Source organism: Lonchura striata, chromosome 33 (assembly GCF_046129695.1).
Source record: "Lonchura striata isolate bLonStr1 chromosome 33, bLonStr1.mat, whole genome shotgun sequence".
Lineage (NCBI taxonomy): Eukaryota > Metazoa > Chordata > Aves > Passeriformes > Estrildidae > Lonchura > Lonchura striata.
Window position 1 is genome coordinate 926,340 of NC_134635.1, and position 27,015 is coordinate 953,354.

Below are 27,015 nucleotides of genomic sequence, written 5' to 3' on the forward strand. Positions count from 1 at the left end.
GCGGGCTCCGCCCGGCAGGGGGCGCCGCGGGGCGGGGGTTGGGGCGGGGCGGGGCTGGGCCGGGGCGGGGGCTGGGGCGGGGCGGGGCTGGGGCGGGGCCGGGGCGGGGCCGGGCGCCGATGGCGGCGCCGCGCGCGGTGCTGCTGCTGAGCGGGAAGAGGAAATCGGGGAAGGATTTCGTGGCCGAGGAGCTGCGGAGCCGGTACCGGGCGGGGCGGGACCGGGGCCAGCCGTGTTGGCGGGGAAGGCACCGGGTGCAGGGATGGTGCCAGAGGACAGGGAGGCCGGGACTTGGCCGAGTGGAGCCGGTGGCAGTATCCGTCCCGCGAACCTCTCTCCCGCAGGCTGGGCCCTGATGTCTGCACCATCCTGCGCCTCTCCGGGCCCCTCAAGGAGCAGTACGCCAAGGTACCGAGCCGTGTCACGCCCCGCTGAGCTGTGCCAGGACACTCCCGTGCCGTGCTGTGCCGTCCCACGCTCGCCCCGTGCCACACCATGACATACAGTGCCACACCATCCTGAGCCGTGCCGGGACACTGCCGTGTTCTACCGCGTGCTGTGCCGTCCCACGCTCGCACCGTGTCACACCGAGCCGTGCCGTGCCACACTGAGTTGTGCCAGGGCATGTGCTTTGCTGTCCTCTCTTCCCATGCTCATGCCGTACTACACCGCGCCACGCAGTGCTGAGCTGCTGCACCGTGCTGTGCCATCTGATGCTTTGCCATGCTGTGCTGAGCTGTGCCATACTGCACCACACCAAGCCATGTCAGGACATGCTGTGCCAAGTTGTGCCATGCCACGATCATGCTGTACCACATCATGCCAAGCTGTTGCGTGCTGTGCTGCGCTGTGCTGAGCCATCCCATCCCACCGTGCTGTGCTGAGGCGTGGCGTGTCACAGCAGCCATGGCTGTGCCACGCCACACTCCTTGGCCCGGACCATGCCTACTGAACCCCCTTCCCCACAGGAGCATGGTCTCGACTTTCAGCGACTCCTGGATGCCAGCGCCTACAAGGAGGGGTTCCGTCAGGACATGATCCGCTGGGGCGAGGAGAAGCGCCACGCCGACCCCGGCTTCTTCTGCCGGGCAGCAGTGCAGGGGGCGCAGCAGCCGGTGTGGGTGAGCTTTGGGGAGCGCACGGGGGCACTGGGGCACAGGACGGGTGCTGATGGAGCCCTGCGCAGGTGGTGAGTGACACACGGCGCCTCTCAGATGTGGAGTGGTTCCGGGCCGCCTACGGGGATGTGGTGCAGACCGTGCGGGTGGTGGCTACTGAGGAGACAAGGAAGAGGAGGAACTGGGTCTTTGTCACTGGTGAGCAAGTGAGGGGCACTTCGCCTAGTGTGACTGCGACACCAAAACTGGGGTTGCCCAATGGGCACGGGTCTGCTGCCTCCACTACCCTTCCTTGGCAGTGGGAGCAAGAGGCTTTGGATCAAGGCCCCTGCCTCCGGGGGGTGAGGCCATGGTGAGGGTACAGACAGACAGATCCTGACCATCCCTGGGGCCTCCCCGGGCTCTGTGCTACCAGGGGTGGACGACGCTGAATCTGAGTGCGGCCTGGACCAGGGAGTGGCCTTTGATTGGGTGATCACCAATGACGGGGATAAGGTGGCCCTGGATGAGCAGCTGGAGATGCTGGTGCAGGCTCTCCACAGCAGCCTCTAGTTCCATGTCTCTCCACTGGGGCTTGGGGACTGCATCATCCCTCCCTTCCCCCCAGCCCCTCAGCATGTCCCCCTCCACCTCCTGCTGATGATGCTTCCTGTTCTGGAATAAAGCTCTGACACTGAGAACCGCTGCCACGCTGGGCCTGTATCTCATTTCTGGGGATGGGACACACAGGTGATCCTGCCCCACCCCCACCGTGGGTTTCCCAGCTTCTGGGAGGCAGAAGTGCAGTTCTGTCCAAGCAGGGGGCCACCAGCTGGATGTTTCATGGTGTCTTTTAATAAGGTTTCTAGCAGCCAATTCCCTATGGATTATCTGCTGCCCAAACTCATACACTCATATCTGCTCCCTCCTGGAACAGCTGGGCACGGCAGGGTGTGGGAGTGGTGGTTCCTGGGTGGGCTGGGGGTTTTGAGGGGGGATTAGGGCCCTATATAAATCTATATGTATATATCCCATACTCCGGGTCTACCATTACCCTGACCCCAACCTTGGGGATGCTGTGAGACACACACACCACGCCTACCATCCACAGGGTGACCCCCCCTAGGATGGGAACACCGGCTCCAGCTGCTGCTCGTAGTCTCCAGCCTCCATAAACGGATCAAGGGGGATCATATGAAAGGAGGGGGGATGCCCGTGGGGGAACCCAATGGGTTAAACAAAGGAGGGGTCGCTCGGGACGTGTCCATCGGGGCGCGCGGGCACTGGCGCCTGGTGCAACCCGGTGCACTACAAGTCCCGAACGACCCCGCAGAGATGCGGGAGCCGGGGGTGTGATTGGGGGGGAGATACAAAGCGGGGAGCGGGCGGGGATGATGTCAGCCTGCGGGGAGCCCCAGCGTGGCCAATGGCGCTGCGGGGCCGGGCCAGCGGCAGCGGCGGGGGCGGTGGCGGCGGCGGTAGCGGCGAGAGCACGGAGCCCATTCATGATCCAGCGAACGGGGCCGGTGGCAAGTAAAGCGGAACCGGTGCCCTGTAAAGCGGCGCCGGTACCGCCGTCATGGAGACATCGGGGCATCTCCACGATTCGGGCGTGGGGGACTTGGAGGAGGATGGTCGGTGTCCCTGCCCGTTACCGGGGGATGAACGGTCACCGCCGCCGCCCTCCGCGCTGCCGCCGCTCCAGCACAGCCTGTTGCACTCCTCGCCCGGGTCGTTACGGGCCCCTCCTCCTCCTCCCGCCGCCCCCGCCGCCCTCCACCCTTCCTCCCGCCACGGCAGCCAGCTCAACCTCGGCGGCGACCACCCAGCGGGCTCTGGGGTGGCTAGCAGCAAACACCGGCAGCCCAGCCCTTTGGTTCACCGGCGGGACAGCAACCCCTTCACCGAGATTGCCATGAGCTCCTGCAAGTACAGCGGGGGGGTGATGAAGCCCCTCAGCCGACTCAGCGCATCCCGACGGAACCTCATCGAGGCCGAGCCGGAGGCACAACCCCTGCAGCTCTTTGGTGCCGGTGAACCCCCTGAAATTGTTGTCTCACGCGAGGACAACCATGCGCCCACCACCCACCGTCCCACCCGCACGCCCGCCCGCCCAGCCCCCACCACTTTTGCCAAGGGGCCCAAGCGCAAGGCACAGAACATTGGCTATCGGCTCGGGCACCGCCGGGCACTGTTCGAGAAGAGGAAGCGCCTCAGTGACTACGCGCTCATCTTCGGCATGTTTGGCATTGTCGTCATGGTCATTGAGACTGAGCTCTCCTGGGGGCTCTACTCCAAGGTACCGGCGGGGCCAGGGGGGTGTGTGCGGGGCTGGTGGGGCGAACACGGAGCCATTTGCCCCATCTATCCCATGGGATAAATATGGAGCTGTCTGGCCCATCTGGAGAGGAACAGGGTCAGACAGGCTGGCTGGTGACTGACAGGATGTTCCCAGAGCTTTAGTGGATGCTGCAGCCACAGGTGTTGGACAGGGTGATCACCCGGCGGGAGGTGCGGGGGCTTTGTGCTGGTGGCTGCTCTGTCGAGTCCTGCCCCGGGCACCTGCAGCAGCAGACACCGACCCACTGAGGTTTGTGGTGCCTGTTGCTGGCATGGCAGTGCACTCCTCAAAAGCACTGTGCCCCCGGCCGTGCAGCGAAGCACCCCCTCCCTCCTCCGCCTCCTCCTCCACACCCCTTCCTGCCTTTTTTTTTTTTTTTTTTCTTTTTTTTTTTTTTTTTGCAGGACAGTGTCTTTTATTTATAATTCTCCCCCCCACGTCCCTTCCAGCTCCTGCTCCAGGGCTGCACTGGTTGGCAGCGATATGAATAACTCTTTGTATAGACATCTGTCATGTTATTTATACTTATCCAGAGAGGGGAAGGCATCGGCACCCCCACCAGCACCCATGGGCGTCAGCGGGCCGGCGCTGCTGGGGGGGCTGGGGTGCAGCCAGCGGGGTCCCCGTGCCGTGGTGCTGCCCGTGGAGGGGAAGGAGCAGGGTGGGAAGGGGCTGCTCACCATTTCTGCCATTACCCGGCATGGGCAGTGGGGAGGCCAGTGTGAGCAGAGGCGGTGGAGGAGGGGACGCATGTCGCTGGAGGTCCCGTGGTTTGGGGGATCCTGCTGCCTCCCCACCGAGGTGTCTGGCTGGGGGGTTCCTGAGCCCCATCTTTCCACGGCTGCCAGGGTCAGTGGGCATGTGGGGCTGCGGGCGGCAGTTCCACTGCTCTGTCTGAGGCAGAGGCATGCCTTGGAGCCAAGCTGGCATCCTTGCCAAGAAAGATGCTTTAATGCCAGAGCTTTTTCTGGTGGTTCCCACTCCCCTTTGCCAGGAGCAAAGCCAAACCACCATCCCCCACCTGCATCTGCTACCTGTTGAGTTGCAGCCACCCTCGCAGGCTCCGTGTGCCTGCATGCTTGGCGCCAGGGGGACTGTCCACCCTTACCAAGCTGCCAGCAGAATGCTGCCGCGCTCGCTGGCCCCACCACGCTGAGCTGCTGTGTCAGCTGGGGAAGACCCCGTGAGTCAGCGCTGCTGCCATGCAGCAGCTGTGACACGCTGCTGCGCCCCTGCCCCTCTGTGACACAAACAATTGTGCTGACAGCCACAGGGTGCGGGAGAGTCCCTGGCTCCGGCCTCTGTAGGCCCTTGGCCAGATTTACAGCAGCTGTGCATAAATCCCCCCCACCCCCCCCAGCAGCCCCCGGTGAGAAACCAGAACTCACCGGCAGGGACATGCCCGAGTGTGGGAGTGCCTGCGATCAGGGCTGGCTGCCACTGTGCAGATGGGGACGTCAGCGCAGCTCCAGCCCTGCCCCGTGGCCCCAGCCATGCCACCCCATGCTGCCAGCCAGACGGTGCCAAGGCTGAGCTGGGAGGCAAGGACACGCTGGCCAGGGTTTGCCTTGCCTGCTCCCTGCCTGTCAATTGACTGTGGGCAGGACAGGGCCTCTCCTGCCCACAGGACAATACTGCTGCCTCCCACCACCTGTGCAGCACCAGCAGACTGAAGCATTTTGCCATGCATGTGGGGGAGCAGGACATGTGCCAGGGGTGCCAAGATCCTTCCCCACTTTGGCCCAGACCCCATGTTGCTTGCTGCGAGCATGGGATCCAGGAACAGCTCGTCCTGACAGGTCTCTTCAGGCAGGAGGCATTGGTACACACTGTGTGACACTTGCCAGGTGGACCAGTGGGTGCCCCGTGCAGGGTTTGTGCCTCTGAGAAGGGCCTGGCCAGAGCCACCTTGGCACAATGCTGCCCGGAGTTTGCCTGTTAATAGTAGTGTTTAGTCACAGCACTTTTCTTAGCACCAGCCATTATATCCACACAATTGCACAGCCAGAGCCAAGTCGTTAACAATGCGGTGCCGCCTCCACAGCAAATAGTCCCTTCTCTTCGTGCAAACAGCCTGTGGGGATGAGGAGCACGGGGAAGAGGGAGCCAAGCAAGGCCAAAGCCAGCCCAGCACACGGAGAAGCCAAGGATAAGATGCCATGAGTATGCTGGGTCCTAGCATGCCAGGACTGTGCCAGGCCTCACCACGCTGGGCATGGCATGGAGCTGTGGGACGGGTGGTAAGGTGGCTTGGTTTGGGAACAGCATCCTGTGAAGGGCTGCCAATGGCCAAGCATCAGTGGGGCTGGGCTGTGGCTGGCACACACATGAGTTTACCAGCATCCAAAGGGAACAGTGGATCCTGCTTTTCCCAGCAGGGACCCACCAATTCAGCCATCAGTGAATTAGGGGTTGGTTTAATTTACATAAGACTAATTAGCTGGAGGGTCTAGTGAGATCTTCTGTGTGGATACCATAATCCTGGGCTCAGGCTAGATGGGGCCAGGCCACTGGCATTGCACATCTCATAGGGGAGGTTGGGAACTGCACTCAGCAGAACAGAATTAAAAGAGTTTTAAATTCTTTTTGCTGGTGGTAGCAGTGGTGCCAGTGATGCTGATGGTTCTGATGCTGCCCTTACTACTGTGTCAAGCTGCTTAGGGGGGAAGCTGAAGCAGCAAAAGTGCCATTGAGGATGGGGATAGCAGGGGTTGAGGGTCAGTATTTTCTTTGGGGTGTGGAGTCCAGTGCCAGCAGACTCCCACAGCTGTGTGCCCCTTAATGCCTTCCCTGCTTTCACCCTGCAGGACTCCATGTTCTCCCTGGCCCTGAAATGCCTTATAAGCCTCTCCACCATCATCCTGCTGGGCCTCATCATCGCCTATCACACACGGGAGGTGCAGGTAGGTCCTGGCACCATCAGTGCCTAGCGAGGGGCTGCTGGGGTGGGCTGTGGGGTTTGCCAACCACCTGAGTGGGACACAGCACCTGAGCCAACATCCTGCCCCATCCTGGAGCCTCCTTCCTCTTTGTCAGGGTCTTGAGGGGCAGCGAGAGTTCTTGGGGAGCAGTTCTTGGTCTGTCTGAGCCCCAGGTGCCGGGCAGATATGCTGGTGGCTTGGGGAGACTACAGGCAGGAAGGGCTTAAGGCAGTCCAAGTGCCAAGGAAAGCCATGAAATCCTTTCCTAATCAGGGCTCCACACTCTCTTCCTCCCTGGGAAGTTAAAGGACTCCCAGTTTGTTCCAGGAAGGCTTTGCTTCCCTGTGCAGCGTAGCTTCGGCACAACGCCAGCCTGTTTAGGGCCTGGGAGGAATGAATCACCAGTCAGGAGAAGGAGCATCCTGGGAAGGGGTATCAAAGCCCCTGGCCCTGAGTGCACCATAATCCCACCTTGTCCCTCCTGGGGCTGGGGGACAGAGGTGCTTTACCATGTAGGGGCTGGCAGCAGCATCCCACTCCATGCCTGCCTCAGTCCCCACTCCAGCCCAGGCTGTCCTCATGGGGATCAAGCCTGGGGGTGAGCTACTCAGTACAAATATTTGAGAGCTCTGCTTCTTGCTGGAATAATATTTACCCCAGGATGACGGTGGCTGGGGTCAGCAGGGTGAGCTGTGCCCTTGGTGCTCGCTGTTTCCTCTGCTTGTTTTTCCTGGCAGTGGGTTGTGCAAACACAACATCCACCCAGGCAGCACACAGGTCATCCTACCTCTCCTGCCTTGACCAGAGCCAAAGTCCCACTGCTGTCCCTCTACATGTGGGGACTGAACCTCACCATGATCCCAGCTGCTCTGCCAGGCCAGTTACACTGTCAAGACAGGGAATTAGATGTGTTTGACATCTAATTCCACAACTCAAAGTCGTGCTGGTTGTTCATTGCCCTGTGTGTTATAAAGTGTTATAAAGAAATTGCTGATAATCCAATAAAAATTGAATGAGGCTGCCAGAGCTGTAAGTCCTCAACTTCTTGTACCTCCTGGCCAAGGTGGGGGACTGTGCTCATCTGGCCGTGGCACTTGTCAGACCTCCCAGCCTCTGGGAAACAGTGACTTCAGCCTCTTCCCTCAGGATTCCCTGTTCCTCTCTTGCCCAGAGAAGCTGTGGCTGCCTCATCACTGAAAGTATTCAAGGCCAGGTTGAATGGAGTTTGGAGCAACCTGGGATAGTGGAAGGTGTCCCTGCCCATGACAGTGGGTGGAATGAGATGAGCTTTAAGGTCCTGTTCAACCCAAACCAGTCTGTGATTCTATCATCCTACTACTTGTGTTAATGAGTCCTTTAAAGGTCTTCCTGTGCCTCAGTTTCTCTGGGGCTGAAGCATCACCCGGCACCCCAATGATGCCTCTGGTGCCTAGGACAGAACATGCCATCCTCTGCCAGCACCACGTTATCACCACAACACGTGAAGGAGAGCAGTGCTGGCAGTGCTGCCAACTCCTGCCAAGGTGTTGTGGAGAGGCAGAGACCCCTCGTCCCTGTGCTTGGAGTGCCTGGAGCTGTTTAGGCTATTGGTGAAACTTTAGTCCTCATGAGGTGTCTTGGTAGCTTTTCTTGGGCTTTGTTTTTCCGGAGATGTGGTGGCCAACACTCTTGTTCCTTCCCCTGCTGGAGCCAGTGACGCTGGATGTGTTGGGAAATGCCCCCTTGGGTACCACTGAAACACACTTGGTTTCCATGGAAACCCACATTGATGCTTTACAGGTACAGAACTGAGAGGGGCTGGCTCAGGGGAATCCTGCCCAAATCTTGCTCCTTCCCTTCCCTGGCCTATGGCAACTCCCCATCATACAGTCAAAAGGCTCCTGCCTTTTTCCGCTTGCTAATTTGTTTATTTTAGCACCCTTTTCCAGGAAGGAATAGGCTGTCAGCTTGCTAAATGCCTGAGGATCTCCCTTGACAGCTTGGAGCATTTTTGTAAACAACTTCTCAAACAAAGCATCTAAAAGGAGCAGAGTTTTCCTTACAGAAAGGGAGGTGGCTGGGACAGCCACTCCGTGAGTCAGTGCCAGTGGCTCCTGCCATCCCCAGGGAGAGCCCCAAATGCCATGCCATGCCGTGCTAGCAAGGCGGCTGGCACAGGTGTGCTGGGGCCTCTGGCAGGGCAGGAGGATTGTTCCTGGGCTCAGGACCAGCTGGGGCCATGCTCCCTACCCACCTCTCCTCCGCTGCCCAGGCTGTGTGCAGCGCTGGGTCTGTGAGCAAGCCAGCATCGCTTCACACTTGCAGGATTGAGCACGGACGGTAGCACCAGCTGCCACATCCCCCTTGGATCCCTTCCCGGTGGTTTCTTTGCCAAGTGCTGCTTGCAGAGAGGCCCTGAACATGTCCCTTCTGCTGTGGGTGATACTGGTGTCCCTGTCACACCAGGGTGAAGCCCATGACAGCCCTGCTGAGGCAGGACAGGGTGGGTGACTCCCAGGGCTCTGGTGGCATCCCAGAGAGACCAACTGAGCTGCCATCTCTCCAGCTCCTGCAGAGACCCCCAACTCCATCACTGATGATGGGAGAGGAGCTGCTGTACCCAGGATGAACCATCAGTTGCCATGACAACTGAATCCCATCTCCGCCAGCAGCTGGATGCTCTGACTGTGGTGTTCGCTGCCCAGATACTGCCCTGGCACTCAGGGTGTGATGACTGTCAGTGAAAGCAGTGCAACACCATGAGCAGAGGGACTGGGGTGACTCATGCTGGTGCTCTGTGGCACCACGGCTTGCCCATTTCTGTGGCCTGGATGAGGGGGACATTCTGGGAGGTAGGCTCCTGCCAGCCAGATTTTGAGTGAGCTGTCCCCATGCTATGCCTGGGTGTGTGCTCAAGCCTAGGCACCTCAAAGCTTTTGGTGTCCCCTGCAACACGGCCATCCTGACACACACTAGCAGAGCAGTTGGTGGTGACATTCCCATGTTTTTCTTCTCCCTCCATCCCCAGTGCTTCTAGCTGAGCCACACCCAGCTCCTCTTAGCTCTGACCCCCACTGCCTGTGGAGGGAGGGATGCCAGTGGGCAGCTTGTGTGGGGCCACTGGTAACTGCATGGTTTTGCATCCTGGCAGCTCTTTGTGATCGACAACGGAGCTGACGACTGGCGGATAGCGATGACGTATGAGCGCATCCTTTACATCAGCCTGGAGATGCTGGTTTGTGCCATACACCCCATCCCTGGGGAGTACAAATTTTTCTGGACAGCTCGCCTGGCTTTCTCCTACACACCATCTCGGGCAGAGGCTGATGTGGACATCATCCTGTCTATCCCCATGTTCCTGCGCCTCTACCTGATTGCTCGGGTGATGCTGCTGCACAGCAAGCTCTTCACTGACGCCTCCTCACGCAGCATTGGGGCACTCAACAAGATTAACTTCAACACCCGCTTCGTCATGAAGACACTCATGACTATCTGCCCTGGGACCGTGCTGCTGGTCTTCAGCATTTCCCTCTGGATCATCGCTGCATGGACAGTCCGTGTGTGTGAGAGGTGAGAGGGTTGGGGATGCGTGGTGCTTTGGGATTCTCAGTGTTTGGAATGAGCGGTGGTTTGGGTTCGCGGCAGTCCAGGATGCTCAACACTTGGGAACGCCTGGTGGTTTTGGATGCTCAGCTGTTAAGGACACACATAGGTTCAGGATGCATGGAGGTTTGGCATGCTCAGTGGTTCAGGACGCAAGCAGGACGAGCAGCAGTTTGGGATGTGTGGAGGTTTGGAACGCTCCATGGTTCAGGATGTTCAGCAGTTCAGGAATGCATGATGATGTGCAGTGGCTCTGGAAGCTCAGCAGTTTGTGGTTTGGGATTCATGGCAGTTTGGAATTCTCAGTGGAGATGCAATGTCCCAACACCCTGGAGGAGGGGTGCAGGGCTCTGGGGCCTTAGTGGCTGCAGGTTCCCTCCACTGAGCCCTGCTCTTACCAGATGATAAATTGTCTGCACAGGCAGGAGGCAGAGCAGGGCCAGCCCTGCCCTCACAGCACAGCGCCTAAGCCAGGCAGGGTCCCTCTGCAAGAGGACATGTGTGGTGCCAGAAGCCCCAGGAGTATGGGTGGGGGACAAGGAGAATGGTGGGAGCTGGGGGCTGTGTCTGGGGAGGGGCCAGAGGTGCTGATGGTAAGTGACAGGGCCTGGCTCAGGCTCTAGCATCACTGCAACTGACTGCCATGACAACACTGTGGTGACATACCCACAGCTTGATGGCATCATGCCAGCATCAGCGTGCTCAGCACCAGGGTTGCTGTGGCGACCAGCCTGGTGGGTATCACTGCACCTCCATCTCTCAGGGACCTGCCACCACTCTTTGTCTGCTGAGGGAACCAGGGGGCTGTGGTGGTGGCATCCCAGTGCTGTGCCAGAAGGTTTTATCCACAGGCAGAGTGCAGGCTGCCAGCAGTACCTGGGGAAGGGAGGGCAGGTCCTCTACAAGCTGTCCTGTTGTGGCAGCTTTGAGTCATCTTCGGAATTAAGGTGCGAGGGATCATACCAACTGGCACCCCAGAGTTACCTGGGACACCCAGATTGCTTCTAGATTGCTTTCAAAGTGAGAGGAAGGCCATTCCCCCTCTTCCTCAGGGTGGGGACCCGTTGCTCTGGTCACGCTGCAAAGGAGTATTAGTGCAGCTGTAAGCTCTGTGGCAGTGGCATGGGACGGCACACTGAGATCTTATGAGCTTTTACTGGCTGCATTTGCCTTCCTGCCTCCCTTAATGATGCTCTCCTTATGAGCTGGATGTTCAGGCACTGCCTAATTGTGTTTGAGAAATTGTGGTTTATGCCTCCTAAACAGGGAGCAGGCGGATAGGCACCCAGGACACACACAGGAGGGTAATCCAACACCTGGCGAGGCTTAGCCTGGAAGATGCAAAGAACTATTAGGAACAAAAAACCCCAGAAATTATGCAGATGAAGTACTGCAGATCATTGGCACTGCAGTTGCCATCACCTCCCTCTATGTACAGAGAGGCAGAAGACAACCCAGGTGGGCTGAAGATGCGTCAGTCCTGGGGGATGCAGGACTGGGGGAATGCAGAACCCCTGGGACATGCTCTATGTGTGAGGGATGCAATATCCCTTGTGGATGCACCAGCCCTGGGGGTCACACAGCTCCCACAAGGGCTACCCAGGATGTGTCCCCCTGTCCACACTGTTCACGGGCACCCGAAAACAGTTTGCTGTGGTTTGCAGGACCATTCCCAACCACTGGGCCCAGGCAGTTTCGAGGTGGTGGTGCCTCTCCAAGACATGGTGCTCGGGCTGGGGTGCCACGTCTCCTCGGCACCGAGCTGTGGTCTCAGTGTCTGTGGGGGCAGCAGCATCCTCCCGTGCGCACCTCTCCGAAGGCAGCGAGTCGCTTAGCAACCTCGCCCGCTCGCCGGCCACCGCGCTCCGCCGCCCGCGGTGCTGCGCGCTGCCGGCCCGGCCCGACGGCCGCACGTGCGCCCGCAACGTGGGCCCGTCGTGAGCCGGCCCGGAGACCCGGCCGGGGCCGCCCAGCGCGGTGGGCTCGGCTCAGCCGGTGGTGCTGCCTGGCAGGGCAGTGGGGCGATGCTCACGGCTGCCGCAGCGCTGGGGGTGGCTGTGGTCCTAGCGGGAGCAGGCGGACAAGGGGACGACAGAAAGCGGTGCTGCTCTCTGACCGATTGCAGCAGCCCTCGGTGTGAGCAGGTGGCCCTTTTTTCTGCCCACACCAGGCGTGGAATGTGCCAAACCCTCTGGTTTATCAATCCTTGCTCAAAGTACTACTCAGAAGAGAAAATGTCCCGCTGTCCAATCAGCCTGAAACCCCTTTGTCCAGCATGATGCTCTTGGGGTTGTCCCCTCAGGACATTCCACCCTGTGGGATGAGGTGGGCTCAGCTCTCCCCAGGAAAAGACATTGGACAAGATAATTGTGTGTGCCCCACTGCTGGTGCTGGAATTTTGGGGAGTTCCACTGTGGTTATGGGCTCTAGCTCCCCTGCCCAACCCTGCCCAGAGTGAGCCTCACCATGGCTGAGGGTGCTTTCTCCTGCACTAGGACCTCATTTGAGTCTCCAGCTGAGGTAAAAACATTTCAGAAGAGGAGAAAACCCAACTGCTCTGCAAGTGATGATCTTGGGAGTTGGGATTGCCAAAAGCTCCATCTGTTTTCCCTCTCCGGCTTCTGTGAAGAGGCTGGGAGAAGCCTGCCAGGGAGGCAGGAGAACAACCATCCTGTTCATAGTGGGGTAAAGGCACTGCCTGCCCCTGCCAACTTAGGGCTGAGTCCCGCTGCAGACTGGGCCAGGCCCTGCTGCCAGGGGTCAGCACTACATCCCTGGGGGATCGTACCTGCATGGCATGGCTGTGCTTGCCCAGCGCTGGGGAGCTGAGGCAGCTGGGGCCCCTGGCTGCGTGTTTGCTGGAAGAGCCACAGCCAATATCCTGGACAGCCAAGAGTGGTCGTTGACCTCACATCCCCAGCAGGGACCTGGAAAATTTGCAGCATTCCCAAAGCTGCAGCCATTCCACATGTGCTGTGTCTTGAGTGTGTGAGCTGTTCCTCTGTTCCTGAAAGCCAAGCGCGTGCCAGAGGCTCGACAGGATCCATCCCCAGCAGTTCTGCTGGGGCTGCTGGCAGCTCTGCCTTCTGGAGTGCCACAGCCCAGGCTGCAGCAGCAGTGGGATGCAGGGGAGGATGCCAACGATGAGCTGCTCTGGTCAGGGCCTTTGCAGAGCCACAGCTTGTTCTCCCATCAGCCAATTCTCGCTGCAGCACCGTATGATACCGGGACACACAACAGGACTGGGATGTGGTGACAAGTCTGACTGAAAGCAGAAGCCCTTTCCACTGAGTTTTTGCTCTCATTTTGTCCATGTGGGTTTTCCAGTGCCGGAAATTGTGCAACCGCTGCTACCATGGCACATCCTACTGTGTTGTTAATCCTGTACCCCAGCACAGCCTGAGGTGGGGGAGCCACTGTGCCCAAGTACCCCCATTTCTGCCACATCCATCCCTGTCCCCTGCTGTGACACTGATGTCCCTGTCTCCTTGGCAGGTACCATGACCAGCAAGATGTAACCAGCAACTTCCTGGGTGCTATGTGGCTCATCTCCATCACCTTCCTCTCCATCGGCTATGGGGACATGGTCCCACACACCTACTGTGGGAAGGGAGTCTGCCTGCTCACTGGCATCATGGTAAGGGTCATGCCAAGCTGGTTTCCATTCTGTGGGCTCTGCCTGTCCCCATTGCAGAGGCAGGGCCACTGGAATTTACCAGGGCCTGTTTCTCAGCTGTTTTGTCAATGTACAAGGCCTAATGACTTCAGCTCTGAGGTCTCATAGCCTGGAAGTTGATAGAGTTGTCTCAGCTGATGAATTTGGGGTGGATTTGGACCCGTATTGAGTAATGGTGGAGGGCCTTTGGTGTAGTCAGGGAGCAGAAGGGCACCTGAGCATCCTAGGCCTTCCTGGTCCACACCATCTGGCTTCCATTGCTCATCTGCCATGGGTTCCTTTCCTTCTGGCCAAGAGGTCACCATTCCCCAGTGCCTCCAGTGTATCTGCCCCAAGAAGCCCACCACAAGATCTCCTGGCTTGTGGGACTTTCCAGCCAGGGCTGCTGAAGGAGCAGCTGGAGGCCCTATGGTCACAGCTCCTCCACAGATCTACCCCAGCCATCAGCACCCGGCTCTGCCCAGCTCAGCTCAAGGGCCTTGGGATGGAGCCATCCCTCCTCCCAGCTAGGGCAGATCGAGCTGACACCCCATGAGTACCACCAGCTGGAGAGGCTCCACAACAGGTATTCATCCTGTATTATCTGCAAGCCTTTGATCTGTCTTGGATGAGGTCAGCTGCAGCAAGGCTGGTGTTATGGTGGGAGCCAAGCAAGGGAGAAAATCCTTGTGGATGGGGGTGATGCAGCAACTGCCAGCAGAGGAGGAGCTGCTGGCTCAGCCGAGGGGATTCCAGTGCTGTAGACTCCCAGAACTCTTCCCCAGCCAGTGGTGACCTTGAAGTGAGACACCATCTGTCAAAGTGTCCCCCCACACCCAGTACAGCACCCCCACCCCCGGGAATGGAGAGCCCCACGCCCACTGGGGTTGGAGGCTTTGCTGGGCTTCCCCACTCAGCACCAGAGGTAGTCACTCGTCCAGGAAGAGGTGGTGGCAGTCAAGAGTGTGCAGCAGGAGCTTTGGAGAAGGATTCAGGGTTAATTAATGACTCTCTAAGGAGAGCTTGCCAGGCTGACAGCACTTTGCCAGAGCACCAGGGAGAAGCGACCCAGCTGGTATGAGCAGCAGCAGGCACGGCTCAGGAGCACAGCAGGGAGGCTTTGGAAAGAGCACCTTGGCACAGATGTGCACTGGAGATGGTGGCTGCCACACATGTGTGGCCCTAACTGCTGGATTAAGGGGGTTCCCAGCTGGTGCAGTTGGGAATGTGGCAATTTGAAGGGTCCTGATTTGGGGCCCCTTCTCTCACCCATGCTGCCTGGTGCTTCCCCACTGGTCTCCCAGCCCAGACCTCTCTTGGGAGTGGAGGGTTCCCCATCCCACAGGGCACTGGCACGGGGCAGATCTCTAGCCTGCAGTGGCACAGGCTCACCACTGACCACTGCTGACCTTGTTAATAGCCCTGGCCTCTCCCATTAGTTACAGAGCCCATCATCAGCCACTCAAGGACACCCAGGCTCTGTAAGATCTTCTTGCTAGGATAATGGGGAGGACAGGTAGCTTTAGTTAATTAGTAGATTGCAAGGGTGAGGGTGGGAGTGCTGGTGTTGTGAAACAGAGACAAACTGGTTCCCCAACTGATGTCCCTGTACAGGGTGCTGGATGTACAGCACTGGTGGTGGCTGTGGTGGCCAGGAAGCTGGAGCTCACTAAAGCTGAGAAGCATGTCCACAACTTCATGATGGACACACAACTGACAAAGCGGGTAGGTGCCATGGAGGACAGCAGGAGGGGGGCATTGCTGTGTGCCAGGAGCTGGGGATTTGGGATACCATGGCAGGAGGGAGGTGTCAGTACCTCTGGATCCTGTGGGTACCACAGTGGAAGAAGGTACCAGCATCTCTGAGTGAAGCTACAACAGGAGAGGAAGGTGTTGGCACCTTTGATGTGGGTGCTGCAGGTACCAATGCTGAGGAAGTTGTCCAAGCGCTGTGGATATTGCGCAGGCACAAGTGTTACGCTGAGACAAAGAGGGGCAGCTCTCTTCCAGGGATTTAGGTGATTTTGGGAGCATACTCCCTTCTCTTCCAGAGCATGATCTCCTCTTGGTATGAGGAAGATAACTGGATTTCAGTGATTCAGTGCCCACCACAGATAAGAACCACTCTGTAATGGTCCCCTGAGGAGGGACCCAGAGCCTGCAGTGGGGTGTTCATGGGGTCGCTGTCATACCAGGGGCTGGTGTCACATCTCTGGCAAAGCATCAGCCAGCCAACAGTAGTGTGTCATATAATGGGCTCTGCACACTACAATAAGTTTTAGAGGGGATGGTGGCAAAACTAGCATCAGTGCAGCCCTTGGAAAGGCAACCGGTGGTGGGATGCAAGCAGGGCACCCACTTCACCCTGGAGAGCAGGGCTCCAGACAAAGCCCTGACACCCCAGGAGTAGTCAGGACCTTGGTGTTACCAGGCTGGGAAAGCAAAACAGCTGGTCAGCCCCTGCACTGGCCATTGACATGGCTCTGCAGGCTCCATGACAGGCAGACGGCAGCCAATTCCTCCTGGAGTGAGCAGCCGAGCTGCGGTTTAGCCGGAGAGTCTGCAGAAGCCACGTCCCAACACCGGCAGCACAACTGGGACCTGCCAGGATTGGCAGATGGGTGCAGGAATCAAGAAAAAAGTTGGGATTTTTTTTTTTTTTTTTGAGGCTTACAGTGCAACTTTGTGTGTTGGCAAAGAGCCAAATGCTGGAGCATGAGTGCAGGGATGTGGGTGCACCAGGGGCCAGCAGCTCTGCCATCTCTTACTTCCCCATATCCCCCGGGACAGTCCAGGAGACCGTGTGGGTGCAAAGCCGAGCGCCTCGCTCCAGCTGAAGGAGGTCATGTGCAACGTTGGCTCGTGGCAGAGACAGACCGGTGTCTCTGTGAGATCCCATATGGCTGGTGACCTGCAGCCACTCTTCCTTTTCAGATCAAGAACGCAGCGGCCAACGTCCTGCGTGAAACGTGGCTTATCTACAAGCACACCAAGCTGCTGAAGAAGATCGACCATGCTAAAGTCAGAAAGCACCAGAGGAAATTCCTACAAGCCATCCACCAGTAAGAAGCTGTGCAGTGGGCTGGGGGCAGACTGAGCTCCAGATAAAACAGGATCCTGTCCCTGGCAGGGGTATGGGGGCAGTTTTCCATTGTCCAAGATGCAGGCAGGTCTCTTTGCAGTTTGAAAGAGGGGAGGGAGTACAGCCATGTGCTCTTTCCTTCTCCCCAGGTTACGGAGCGTGAAGATGGAGCAGAGGAAGCTGAGTGACCAAGCCAACACCCTTGTCGACCTCTCAAAGGCAAGTCCCACTGGAACCCTGTGGCTTGGCCAGACTGAGTGTTTCTCTTCACTCGGAATAACTAAAGCAGACTTGGCTGACCGCAAAATGCTCCGACTCAGTAAATGTCAGCAAGGAATAGCTGCTGTGGGATGGCTGCCCTTGCAAAGCAGGAGATACACATTCATGAGCCAGGAGTTCCCTGCAACCCTTTTTGCAAGGGATACCACTGCTCAGCAGCACAGGGCCAGCAGAGTTTTCTCACTTTGATGGCCAGGGATGAGCCAAACTGCAGTCGCAGAACCCTTGGAGAACCTGGGGTGGGCTAAGATGGGGCAGCTCTCAGGTCAGAAAAGGGTAAAGGGGTGAGTTCTGCTAGCAGCAGTGGCACTAACCCCTCCAGCCATGGTACTAACCCGCCACTGTCCCCTCCCCAGATGCAGAACGTGATGTACGACCTCATCACAGAGCTAAATGACCGCAGCGAGGACCTGGAAAAGCAGATCAGTGGCCTGGAATCCAAGCTGGAGCAGCTCAGTGCTAGCTTCAACTCCCTGCCCCTGCTGATGGCTGACATGCTGCGCCAGCAGCAGCAGCGCCTGCTCACCGCCGTCCTGGAGGCCCGGGGGGTTGGTGTGCCAGTGGGCACCCCCCAAACTCCTCTGTCTGAGAGCCCCATTGGGGTCAGCTCCACCTCCTTCCCCACCCCTTACACAAGCTCAAGCAGCTGCTAAAACACAGCCCCTCAGCCCCACCGCGGACAGGGGAAGCATTTCCACATAGATCATGAGGTCTCTGTGAACTTTCTTCTGGTCCTTGAACCGCTGCAGGACCCTTCAGCTGGAGACAGTGGGACCAGCAGTGCCGAGCAACGCTCGGAGCTTTGCCAACGCCTTGGTATCGGGAATTGCATCCCTGTTCAGGTGCCTCTACACGTGGTGAAGGAAGGGGACAGAAGGTGATGCCTTGGGCCAGCCTGTGCCATGGCGTCCGGTGGCAGACGGAAAACCCACGCTCAATCTCAGGTCTTCACATTTGAAAACAAAACAAAACAAAACACCAAGTCAGAAGCACTGAAGCAACAGAGACACCGGAGGGAGAGTTCTTCTCCCTGGGGCACTCCCCTCGTGCCCTGCCCCTCTTACAATTGCCAAACCTCGCCGGGCAGATGCCAGTGTGGGGAGGTTCGTTATGCAGGCTCTGGCTGACGCTGCCTATGCTCCATTCCATCTCCTTGCCAGGACCCACAGGACAGCCCCCTCACACTGACAGCTGGGTGACCATGTCTGACTGTAACCTTCCTGTGGAGTTCTCTGGAGCTGTGAGTGTTTTCTACCCAGAGAAGAACAATGGACACTTCTCTTTCTGGTCCTTAGTGTCGTATCCTGCCTGGAGACACATGCCAGAGCCAGGAAAGCAGTGCCTACAGCGTGCAGGGCCACGCAGAGCTGCCCCCAGCCAATGTGTTGGTGGCCAGTGATGGGGCTGGCAGGCCAGCTCGGGCACTGAGGGAGTCTCCAGGTGCTCACATCACTGCCTGCTGGGAGCCTCCCAGCATTTTGCAAAGCCAGTGGACTCTGTGCAGCAGTCTCAGAAGTGCTGGATGAACACCCCATCAGCTCCAACTGTCTCCACTTGTGCTGGGAACATCCATGCTTGAGCCCAGCTGGCAATGTCAAATCCACCAGGATCAAGCAGGAGCTCACTGGCAAGTGATGTGGTAGCAGGGGCAGGTGCTTCATCTGTTTAAAACAAGGCCCATCGCCTTCATGCCACTTCTGCTGGGTTTGGTGGAGGGCAGCAGCACTCTCTGGCACCGTCTTGGCAATGGCACTGCTGCCCATGCCTGCCAAGGTGCAGACTCCATTTTACTTTTTTGCTGGTGTTCAGCTTCCTGAGGTACCCTTGGCATCACCTGGCTGCTTCTGGAACCAGCCACTTTCTGGTTTGCTTTCACCATTTCTCCCTTTTTCCTCTTCAATTCTTCCCAATGTCATGTTCTGGCTTTCCTGGATCCTTGCGTGGAGCCATGCCAGGCTATGACTTTGGGGTTGGTGTTTGCTGCTTTCCATGAAAACTCAGCAGAGAGTATTTATACATTTTTAAACAGATGAAGTAACTATGTAATTACTCTGCAATATTAATTACACCTCACCCAGCAGTGTCAGTAATTGTAATCAGTCACTGTGTTACTCCAGGTATACTCAGCCTGTACCGCTCTCCTTTGTAACTTTTTCCCTTCCATAAATAATGCTGGATTTTGTGCACATGTAGGGGTAGAGACACACCACCCTCCTGCACCACCACCCCTACACCCCCAATGCTGAATTTCTTTGCTGCCAGTGGTGTGAGGTGGTTTCACTCCTTGTGCCCTGCAGCTGGAGTTGCTTAGAAAATAAGCAGTAGTTAGTGAGGAGTACTGCCCCCACACTGGCCCTAGAAGGAGGAGGAAGAAGGATGCAAAATTAGTACTGCAAAATGAGATCCCTGTGCTGCAGAGGTGTTGGTAGCAGGGGACAAATACAGTCATCCCTGTTGCCTTCAGGTAGGCATGTGCCCATTGCTGCTGGTGCTTGGCAATGGGAGATACCTGGCTTCTGGGAATGAGCTGCTCTTCCAAGCTCTTGTAATCAGTGTCATTGATATCCCATGGATGGCTGGGGATTCACTGCTGCCTTGGGAGCTCCCCATGATCTATTCTCAGCCCACCTGCTGCTCCTGTATGCCTGTGGGTGCCTCCCTGTCCATCTTGCCCAGCAGAAGGTCCTGCTGATCTCTGTCAGGAGTTCCCAGCATAGCAACGGAGAATATGTTAGAAATTCTGAGAAAGAGCCTGAAATGCAGCATTTTCCCTAGCCTGCAGGCAGCTGGTGGAGAAAAATGCTTTCAGGGCCTCAGACCGGAGCAAACTGCCCATGGAATGGTACTGTGCATGGGACAAGGTGTGAAGACGTGTCCGAGGGCATCAGAGAGCCAGAGGAAGCATTGATTCTTCAATATTGCCAGCAGGAACCCAGGAACCTCCCTGCTAGGCACATGACCAAGTCTGGGAAATCCAACCAAGTGAGACAAGAGCAGGTGCTGTCAGCTCCAGGCCCCAAGTCTGGAGGTGGTAAGGACCACAATGAGAGTGTTGGGATTGCAACTGGAGCAAGAGACCCTTGTTCTGGGGCAGAGCAGCTGCTGCTGCACTGGGATATCAACAGGGCTGGGGCAGTGGATCCCTGCGCACCCATAACCTTCCTCCCCTGGCCTCATCTCAGCACAACCTGCACTGCAACAACTCTTCTGCCTGAGACCTGGCAGCCCAGGTTCTGCACCCCCTGCCCTGCACCTTGCACCCTGCATCCCACACACCCCCACACCCCTATCTCACCCCCACCATTCCACACCCCTGAATGCCCATCCCAGTCCCCAAAGCCCATATCCCACCCCTTCACCCACCCCCCTGCCAGTTCTTCAACACTGGTACCAGTAGCCCTGATCCATTGCTGCCAGCACCGGACTCCACCGTGGCCAGGACCAAGCCTAACCCCACTCCAGCCCTGCTGCCATGACCCCAGAGGCACCTGAGGCACAGTGGGGCAGGCATGGTGAGGAGCCCCCAGTGCAGCCCAGCCCGGCGTGCCCACCCAGAGCCGCTCCCTAATGGCAGCTCTTGGTCACCAGCAGTCTTGGTTGGCACAGCCCCAGTGAACAGCTCCAGTAAATGCTCCCCAGCCAGTCCTGTCCACACACCTGAGATGATCCTTTCGAGTACCCTAAGGGACATCGGGACAAACAGAGAGAAGAGCCAAGATCAGCAACCAAGGTGGAGGAAGAGCACAAGAGGAAAATCCCAGAGATGCCGACCTCCTGCAAGCTGGGAAGTATCTGATCCCACAGTTCAATGGGGCCAATCCCCAATGCCCCTCCAGGACCCACCTAACCCAGTCAGTCCCATTTTTGGCACAGTCTTGGGGGCTTTTTTTGCTCCATGCCTCTCCTTCCTGCTCTGCCTGCAAGGAACTATCCTAGGAATACCAGAAAAATTCCACGATCTCTCTGCAAACTCATGGATGTTTCTGTCCAGACTTAAGGAGCTTTGACCTGGGTTTGCATCTTGCCTCTGTACTGCTCGCTTCTTTTTTAATGATAGGGGAAAGCATAATAGTTTATTTTAACTATGAAATATATTGCTATATTATGATGGTTATGGTAACTTTCAATTATGGTTTTGTACCCAACACGGTTGTTAGCAGGCAGCAACACCAGGCTGCTGCCAAAAATGTCTGTTTCTGAGTACAGCTACTACTGCCAGTGAGGATGGGGGACAGGGAGGCAGGGAGAGGTCCAGACCCCGAGTTGTTATCCTTTATCCCCCTTGTACTCATTTCCAGTACTTGGAAGCTGACCTCTAGCAGGTCTGGATCTGTGTGTAGCCCAATGGCACCAGAGCTTTGCATCTCCCTAGAGAAAGGTCAGGCTCCCCTTTTTTTCCAGATTCTGGAAAGCCATTCCCCCCAGGTTGTCTCCTCCAGCAGAAGGAGGGACTCTGCTCCCTGGGCACAAGCTCTGCAAGAGTCAAACTTCCCCTTTTCCTCCAGGACAGAGGCTCTTGAGAAAGCAGTGGTGCAGAGCACATTTTCATAGAATTATGGAATCATTAAGGTTGGAAAAGTCCTCTAAGAACATCAAGTCTAACTATTAACCCAGCACCACCACCAAGCCCACTGCTAACCCACATGCCCAAGTGCCACATACACAAATCTTCTAAATTTCTCCAGGGATGGGGACTCCACTACTGCCTTGGGCAGCCTGTACCAGAGCCTGACCACGCTTACACACAAGAATTTTCCCAATATCCAACCTAAACCTCCTCTGGCACAACTTCCAGGCATTTTCTCTTGTCCTTTCACTTGTTACTTGGGAGAAGAGGCTGGGACATGTCCAGTTCACATTTCACACCCTGCCCTGGGGAGCTGCAGCTGTTGCTCAACCTCAGGATATGATGGCATAGGAGGACAAAACCCTGAGCATGAAAGAGAAATAAGATGAGGTTGCAGGGACTGTTTTGTCTCAGCCTTCCAGCTGGGAACAGGCTGCCCAGAGTTGTGTCTGCCCCATCTCTGGAAATGTTCAAGGCCAGGTTAGATGGGGCTTGGAGCAACCTGGTCTAGTGGAAGGTGTCCCAGACCATGGCACGGGGTGGAATGAGATGAGCTTTAACTCCCTTCCAACCCAAACTATTCTGTGATTCCATGATTCTGTAATTCTATGGACTCCTTGAGCCTCAGAGAGCATCACTTCCTTACCTCCAACCCGTGAGCTGCTGGACCTGATCCTTACTGGATCATAAGTCTTAAACTGCTCTTTGGCAGCCACACTTTGTCCTGGCCAGTCTTCACAGAGCATGATGTGTCTGGAAATGAGCAGCACCTATGGAACCAATTCCTGCTGCTTTTGTCCAGAGAAAGCCTAGAAGTCCCTACACTGGCCCTTCCCGATCAAAGCTGCAGTCACTGCCATGCTGTCACTGTTACCACTCTCAGAGCTGTGCTGGTCTCACCCTTCCAGACCAGTCCAACCCAGTAGAACCCTAGCAGCAGTGAGCTGCCATGAGATCTGGATGCTCCTTGCTGGACCCCAGACCTGAAATCTCCCTGCAGAAACCAGCTCTGATGGAGGAAAGGGGCTGGTTCTTCTGAGAGGCCAGGGCTGAGCCTCTGCTGCTGCCAGATAGGTCTGGGGCTGCCAGGGGATTCCTGGTCCTCTGCACCACTCTCCCTTGGGCTTCTCCTGCCCAGCATCTCCCAGGCAGCTCAGAGCCCTGTGCCTTGGCCACCAGGTATGTTTGGTGGGGGCGATGGCGGTGATTGCTCAGCAGTTTGGGAAGATTCTGCTGCCAGGCTCTGTACTGCTCTGAGTTTCTTCTCACCTAACTCCAAGCTCCCTCTTAAAAGGTATCCAAATGGTTCAAGGTTGTAGAGAGGGGATTTTGCAGGAGAGAGAAAAAGCTTCTCCATGGCATTAGTTATTTCCCTATGGGATGAGCCACCTCAGAGCCCCATGAGGCACCAGGCAGGGCTCCAGAACCACCTGCCCAGTGGGTGCTCTTGGCTGGGGGCCCTGGTGCTCTGTGCACCCAGCTCTGCTTCTTCTTCCGTCCAAAGTGTTCTTCCCCCGCTGGGGTCTCAGCACTGCCGATGCACCTTCCAGTGGGAGCTGCTTGCATGTCTCTGTGCTCAGGATCCAGTCCTGGGCTTTCCTTCCTCCTTCAGGGCCGGTCTCTCAGCTGGAGGACAGGAGTGGGGACTAGCCCATATAACAACAGCCCATCCCCACAGCATTGCCATAAACCCAAGCTGTACCCAGAAACAGGCATGTTTTAAACTATGGCTTTAACCTGTTCACTGTAAAAAGTGCCTTGGACTTTAATCTGAAGAGGTCACTATCTAGAAGTATTTACCTGTGCGGGTGTGTAAGGATGCAGCTCTCTGTGCAGCGTCACACACACAAATATATGATCTATACATACAGCTATCAGTGCCTCAGACCCTCTGTTCCACAAGCCGTGAGAGCTCTTTTCTTTCTGCCCTGGGGGCCAACAGTGGAGTGATGTTGGAGGCATTCCTGACACAGAGACCCCTTGCTGAAGTGAAACTGTGCCATGAAGGTTGTGCTGGGTGCAGTGATTCCCCTCAGCAGCGCTGAGCTGTCCTGTTCATCCCTGGGAAGCTGCTTGGTGCTCCTCAGGGTGCATCTGTGCAGTTTGGGAAGACCACAGGGAAGGGGATACACCCCTGTTCCCTTGTGCTGAGACTGGGTCACATCTCTGGACCTCCCCATGCCAGGAGCTGCTTGGCACTTTGTAAAACCAAGGGGAACCCCCAGATGCCTTGTTTTACGGGGGTGATGAGGGGCTTTCCTGGTCCCAAAAAGGATTTTTGGTTCCCATGTTCTTGGGCTGTGGCTCAAGAAAGGAGTGTAGGAGGTTGGTGGCATGGCTGATGCTTTTTCCTCTGTCTCTGCATTGAGGCTCCCCATGCTCACCCATCTCTGCTCAAACATCAGAGCTGAGCTGCTCCCTCCAGTTCATCCCTCACCTCTAAAAAAACAAGGATGAAAGCTTTCTGGGGTGCAAAGGGCACACAAATAACTTTCCCAAAGTGAATGCATTGGTTGAAATAAGGGGAAGCTGGATCCTTTCCCAATAAGCACCACTCTGAGCCTAGCAATGGGGCACTGCTGGCTTCAGCTCACTCTGAAGATGGCAGGCTGAGGGATTTACACCCCAAATACCATCCTTATATGAGGGCTAGGAGGATGCCAACAGAAACAACTCCCCTAGCTAAGCACGGTGTCCTGGAGCCAGCAGAGAAGGGGATGTACAGTAGTTGAATTGTGATGAATCAATAAACCAGTTTTTTTTAGTTTTGAGCTAATACCTCTAAATCCTAAAAATAACTCCAGCAGTCCAGGGGGTTCTCTGATAGGTGATTAAACTCTTGGAGCTTCATTTCCAGGATTAATGGCTTAGAGCAGCAGAGCCCTGCTGTACAAAGGCAGCTGTAGTTCTGATACTGCCCATGAAGGCAAGGCAAAATATGTTAATCTTTATGTGCAGCATGAAATCTGTTTAAATTAATAGCTCCGGATTAAAGTTTCTGTGAACAGAAAGGCAATCATGGCCATAGCGTGGATCTCCACCTGCCTGTGTCTGCCCTTTGCTTTCCCAGTCCCAGGAGTGAGAGGAAGGAAGAGGAGGATGCCCTTGGTGTGAAGATCTGGGCACCTTTCCCCAGGCCAGTGCAATGTGCCTGCATCAGCGCTGGAATGTGCAGTGACAGGAGGGGAGGAGCACTTCCAAAGAAAAGAGGAAAAAAAGCGGGGAAGAAAAAAAAAAAAAGCTGTTGTTTTGCTAAACAGGTCCTTACACATAGAACTTTTAAAAACAGTGAGGAACTACTGGCCTTCCACAAGGCAGAGGAAAATCCCAAGCAAAAAGGCTCCACAGGGCACAGGTTTGAATCAGCATCTGCCTGCTGGGAGTGAGCAGGACGTGGGAGGCAACTCCTGAGGGCAAGGGAGGGGCAGGCAGGGAACAGGGGCTTTGGATCAGGCTTTGACTTTGCAGGCAGGCAAGTGCTCTGGTGCTGAGCTACAGCTTCGAAATGACTCTAAATGCTGGCATTTCCCCAGTCAGGAGCTGGGAGTCTCACTCCCTACAGAGACGCTTTTGCTTCCTAGGGGATGGGGTGGGTGGTGAATGAGGAGGAGATGTGGCTTCCAGCTGGGCAACCCAGATCTGGTCCCCAGCTCTTGAACCCAGGAAGAAAAACATTCAGGAAACCCTCTTCTGCACTTGCTGCAGAGATAAAATGAGGTGGGGACCTGTCCTGTAGCTATTTCCATCTCAGATGTGCTGCTCCTTTTCCGAGGTAAAATTGAGGCAGCTCTGCTACTAATTCATCTACCCAGCCTTGATACTCCTGGCACCAAGGGACTCATTCATTACTGTTAATTATCAGCGCAGTGGTGTGAGGTCTGCAGGCCAGATCACACCTTCCAAGCAGTGTGGTAATATCAGCCAAACAGCTGGGCACCACGAAAACAGCTCCTGAGCCCTCATAAGCCCAGACAGGAATGCTCCAGGCCATTCCAATGGGATTAGTTAATTACTGGAGCCTGTGGCAGTGCCAGGTCCCCTGCCCAGGGTGGAGAGCAGAGCTGGGACTGTATGCAAGGGCTGGGAGAATGCTTTTTACCTTCTGGGCTTCCTCCTGAGTCACAGCGTTTGCACATCAGCTTCCTCTTCTCTCCCTGTAATTCCTGAGAGCAAAGGAAGGAGCTGCCTGATGAGAAGCCAACCTAGTGTTAATAGCATCTGTGTCCCTTTGCAGATGGAAGAAGTCATCTCGGTTTCCTAGAGGCTGCTGGCCTGGTGCTCCCACCATAAGAAAGGTTTTTCCGCACGGATGGGCTAGAAAAATGACACTTTGCTTCTTAAATTATTATTTTGGGGTTTTCTGCTGGGGACCAGTCACCGTGTTGGAACAACAGCAGCCATCACAAGCCAGTTGGTGGTGGGGGTTTTGCTACAAAACCTGCAGACAAGCTGTCACTTCATCCATGATGACATTTCAATAGAACTAGCAACACAGGGCCAAGAGTGGGGTCCAACTTCTAGGTCTGCAGGGGAGAAGCTGTGAGGGGACAGGAGAGCCCCCACAGCCACCCTGCACCAGGTGCAGAGCCCTTGCACATGTCACAAGGACATTAAACCCACAAGGTGGCATTGCCAAAAGCATTTGAGATGTGACCAGATGCTGCAAGGGATGAGGTTTGACATTGCCACCTAACCTGTACCAGCCAGTGCAGAGCCCATTTTCATGGAATCACAAACTGGTTTGAGCTGGAAGAGACCTTAAAGCTCATATTGTCCCACCCCCTGCCATGGGCAGGGGCACCTTCCACTATTCCAGGTTGCTCCAAGCCCCATCCAACCTGACCTTGAACACTTCCAAGGATCCAGGGTCAGCCAAAGCTTCTCTGGGCAGCCTCTGCCAGGGCCTCAGCACCCTGACACAAAAGAATTCCCTCCCAGTGTCCCATCTAACCCTGCCCTCTGGCAGTGGGAAGCCATTCCCCCTTGTCCTGTACCTCCAGACGTTAGACCAAAGTCCCTTTCCAACTTTCCCGGAGCTCCTTTAGGCACTGGAGGGGGCCCTAAGGTCTCTTGGAACCTTCCATTCTCCAGGCTGAACTCCCAGCCCGTCTCCAGTGCAGAGGTGCTACAGCCATGGAATTATCTTTGTGGCTTCCTCTGGAATCTCTCCAGCAGTGCCATGCCCTTATGTTGGGGCCCCAGAGCTAGACACAGCCCTGCAGGTGGGGGAGTCCCCAACACAGGCAAGGTTTTGAACATCCATTCAAAACTGAAGAGGCAAAAAGCAGAGAAGTAATTTCACTGCAAATAAGCCGAGCTCTTTCCCATTTTTAAAATAACTGGATTTGTGGGAGAAGCGGTGAGCAGTTCCCAAGTGAGGTCAGGCACAGGCACAGAAATCCCTGTGAAGTCTCAGTTACTCCAGTTAATCCCAGCCAAGTTCCTTGCTTCAGCTCAGGGTGCAACAGACACTGACATGGTTGGCTCTCCT

General features: G+C 56.3%; 2 protein-coding genes across 2 annotated transcripts; both read left to right on the forward strand.

Annotated features, from left to right (window-relative positions):
- The first annotated feature begins 97 nt into the window (after positions 1-97).
- On the forward strand, positions 98-1,803 carry PMVK (phosphomevalonate kinase). Its single transcript, XM_021532308.2, has 5 exons — positions 98-202; positions 345-408; positions 969-1,121; positions 1,187-1,316; positions 1,534-1,803. Exons 1-5 carry the CDS (start codon positions 120-122, stop codon positions 1,668-1,670), a joined length of 567 nt encoding a protein of 188 aa, XP_021387983.1. The 5' UTR covers positions 98-119; the 3' UTR covers positions 1,671-1,803.
- Positions 1,804-2,585: 782 nt separating this feature from the next.
- Positions 2,586-23,394, forward strand: KCNN3 (potassium calcium-activated channel subfamily N member 3). The gene is made up of 8 exons (XM_021532235.3): positions 2,586-3,396; positions 6,246-6,341; positions 9,490-9,908; positions 13,437-13,578; positions 15,211-15,321; positions 16,531-16,658; positions 16,828-16,897; positions 17,314-23,394. The coding sequence occupies exons 1-8, from the start codon at positions 2,677-2,679 to the stop codon at positions 17,608-17,610; spliced, it is 1,983 nt and encodes a 660-aa protein (XP_021387910.1). The 5' UTR covers positions 2,586-2,676; the 3' UTR covers positions 17,611-23,394.
- The last annotated feature ends 3,621 nt before the right edge of the window (positions 23,395-27,015 follow it).

Bases quoted from the DNA above. Each gene is read 5' to 3' on its own strand.
- KCNN3 (XM_021532235.3), top strand. From the start codon at position 2,677: ATGGAGACATCGGGGCATCTCCACGATTCGGGCGTGGGGGACTTGGAG. The intron at 15,322-16,530 runs GTAGGTGCCATG...CTTCCTTTTCAG, and splicing joins ACACACAACTGACAAAGCGG to ATCAAGAACGCAGCGGCCAA. The intron at 16,659-16,827 runs GTAAGAAGCTGT...CCTTCTCCCCAG, and splicing joins TTCCTACAAGCCATCCACCA to GTTACGGAGCGTGAAGATGG.
- PMVK (XM_021532308.2), top strand. From the start codon at position 120: ATGGCGGCGCCGCGCGCGGTGCTGCTGCTGAGCGGGAAGAGGAAATCG. The intron at 409-968 runs GTACCGAGCCGT...CCTTCCCCACAG, and splicing joins TCAAGGAGCAGTACGCCAAG to GAGCATGGTCTCGACTTTCA. The intron at 1,317-1,533 runs GTGAGCAAGTGA...CTGTGCTACCAG, and splicing joins GAACTGGGTCTTTGTCACTG to GGGTGGACGACGCTGAATCT.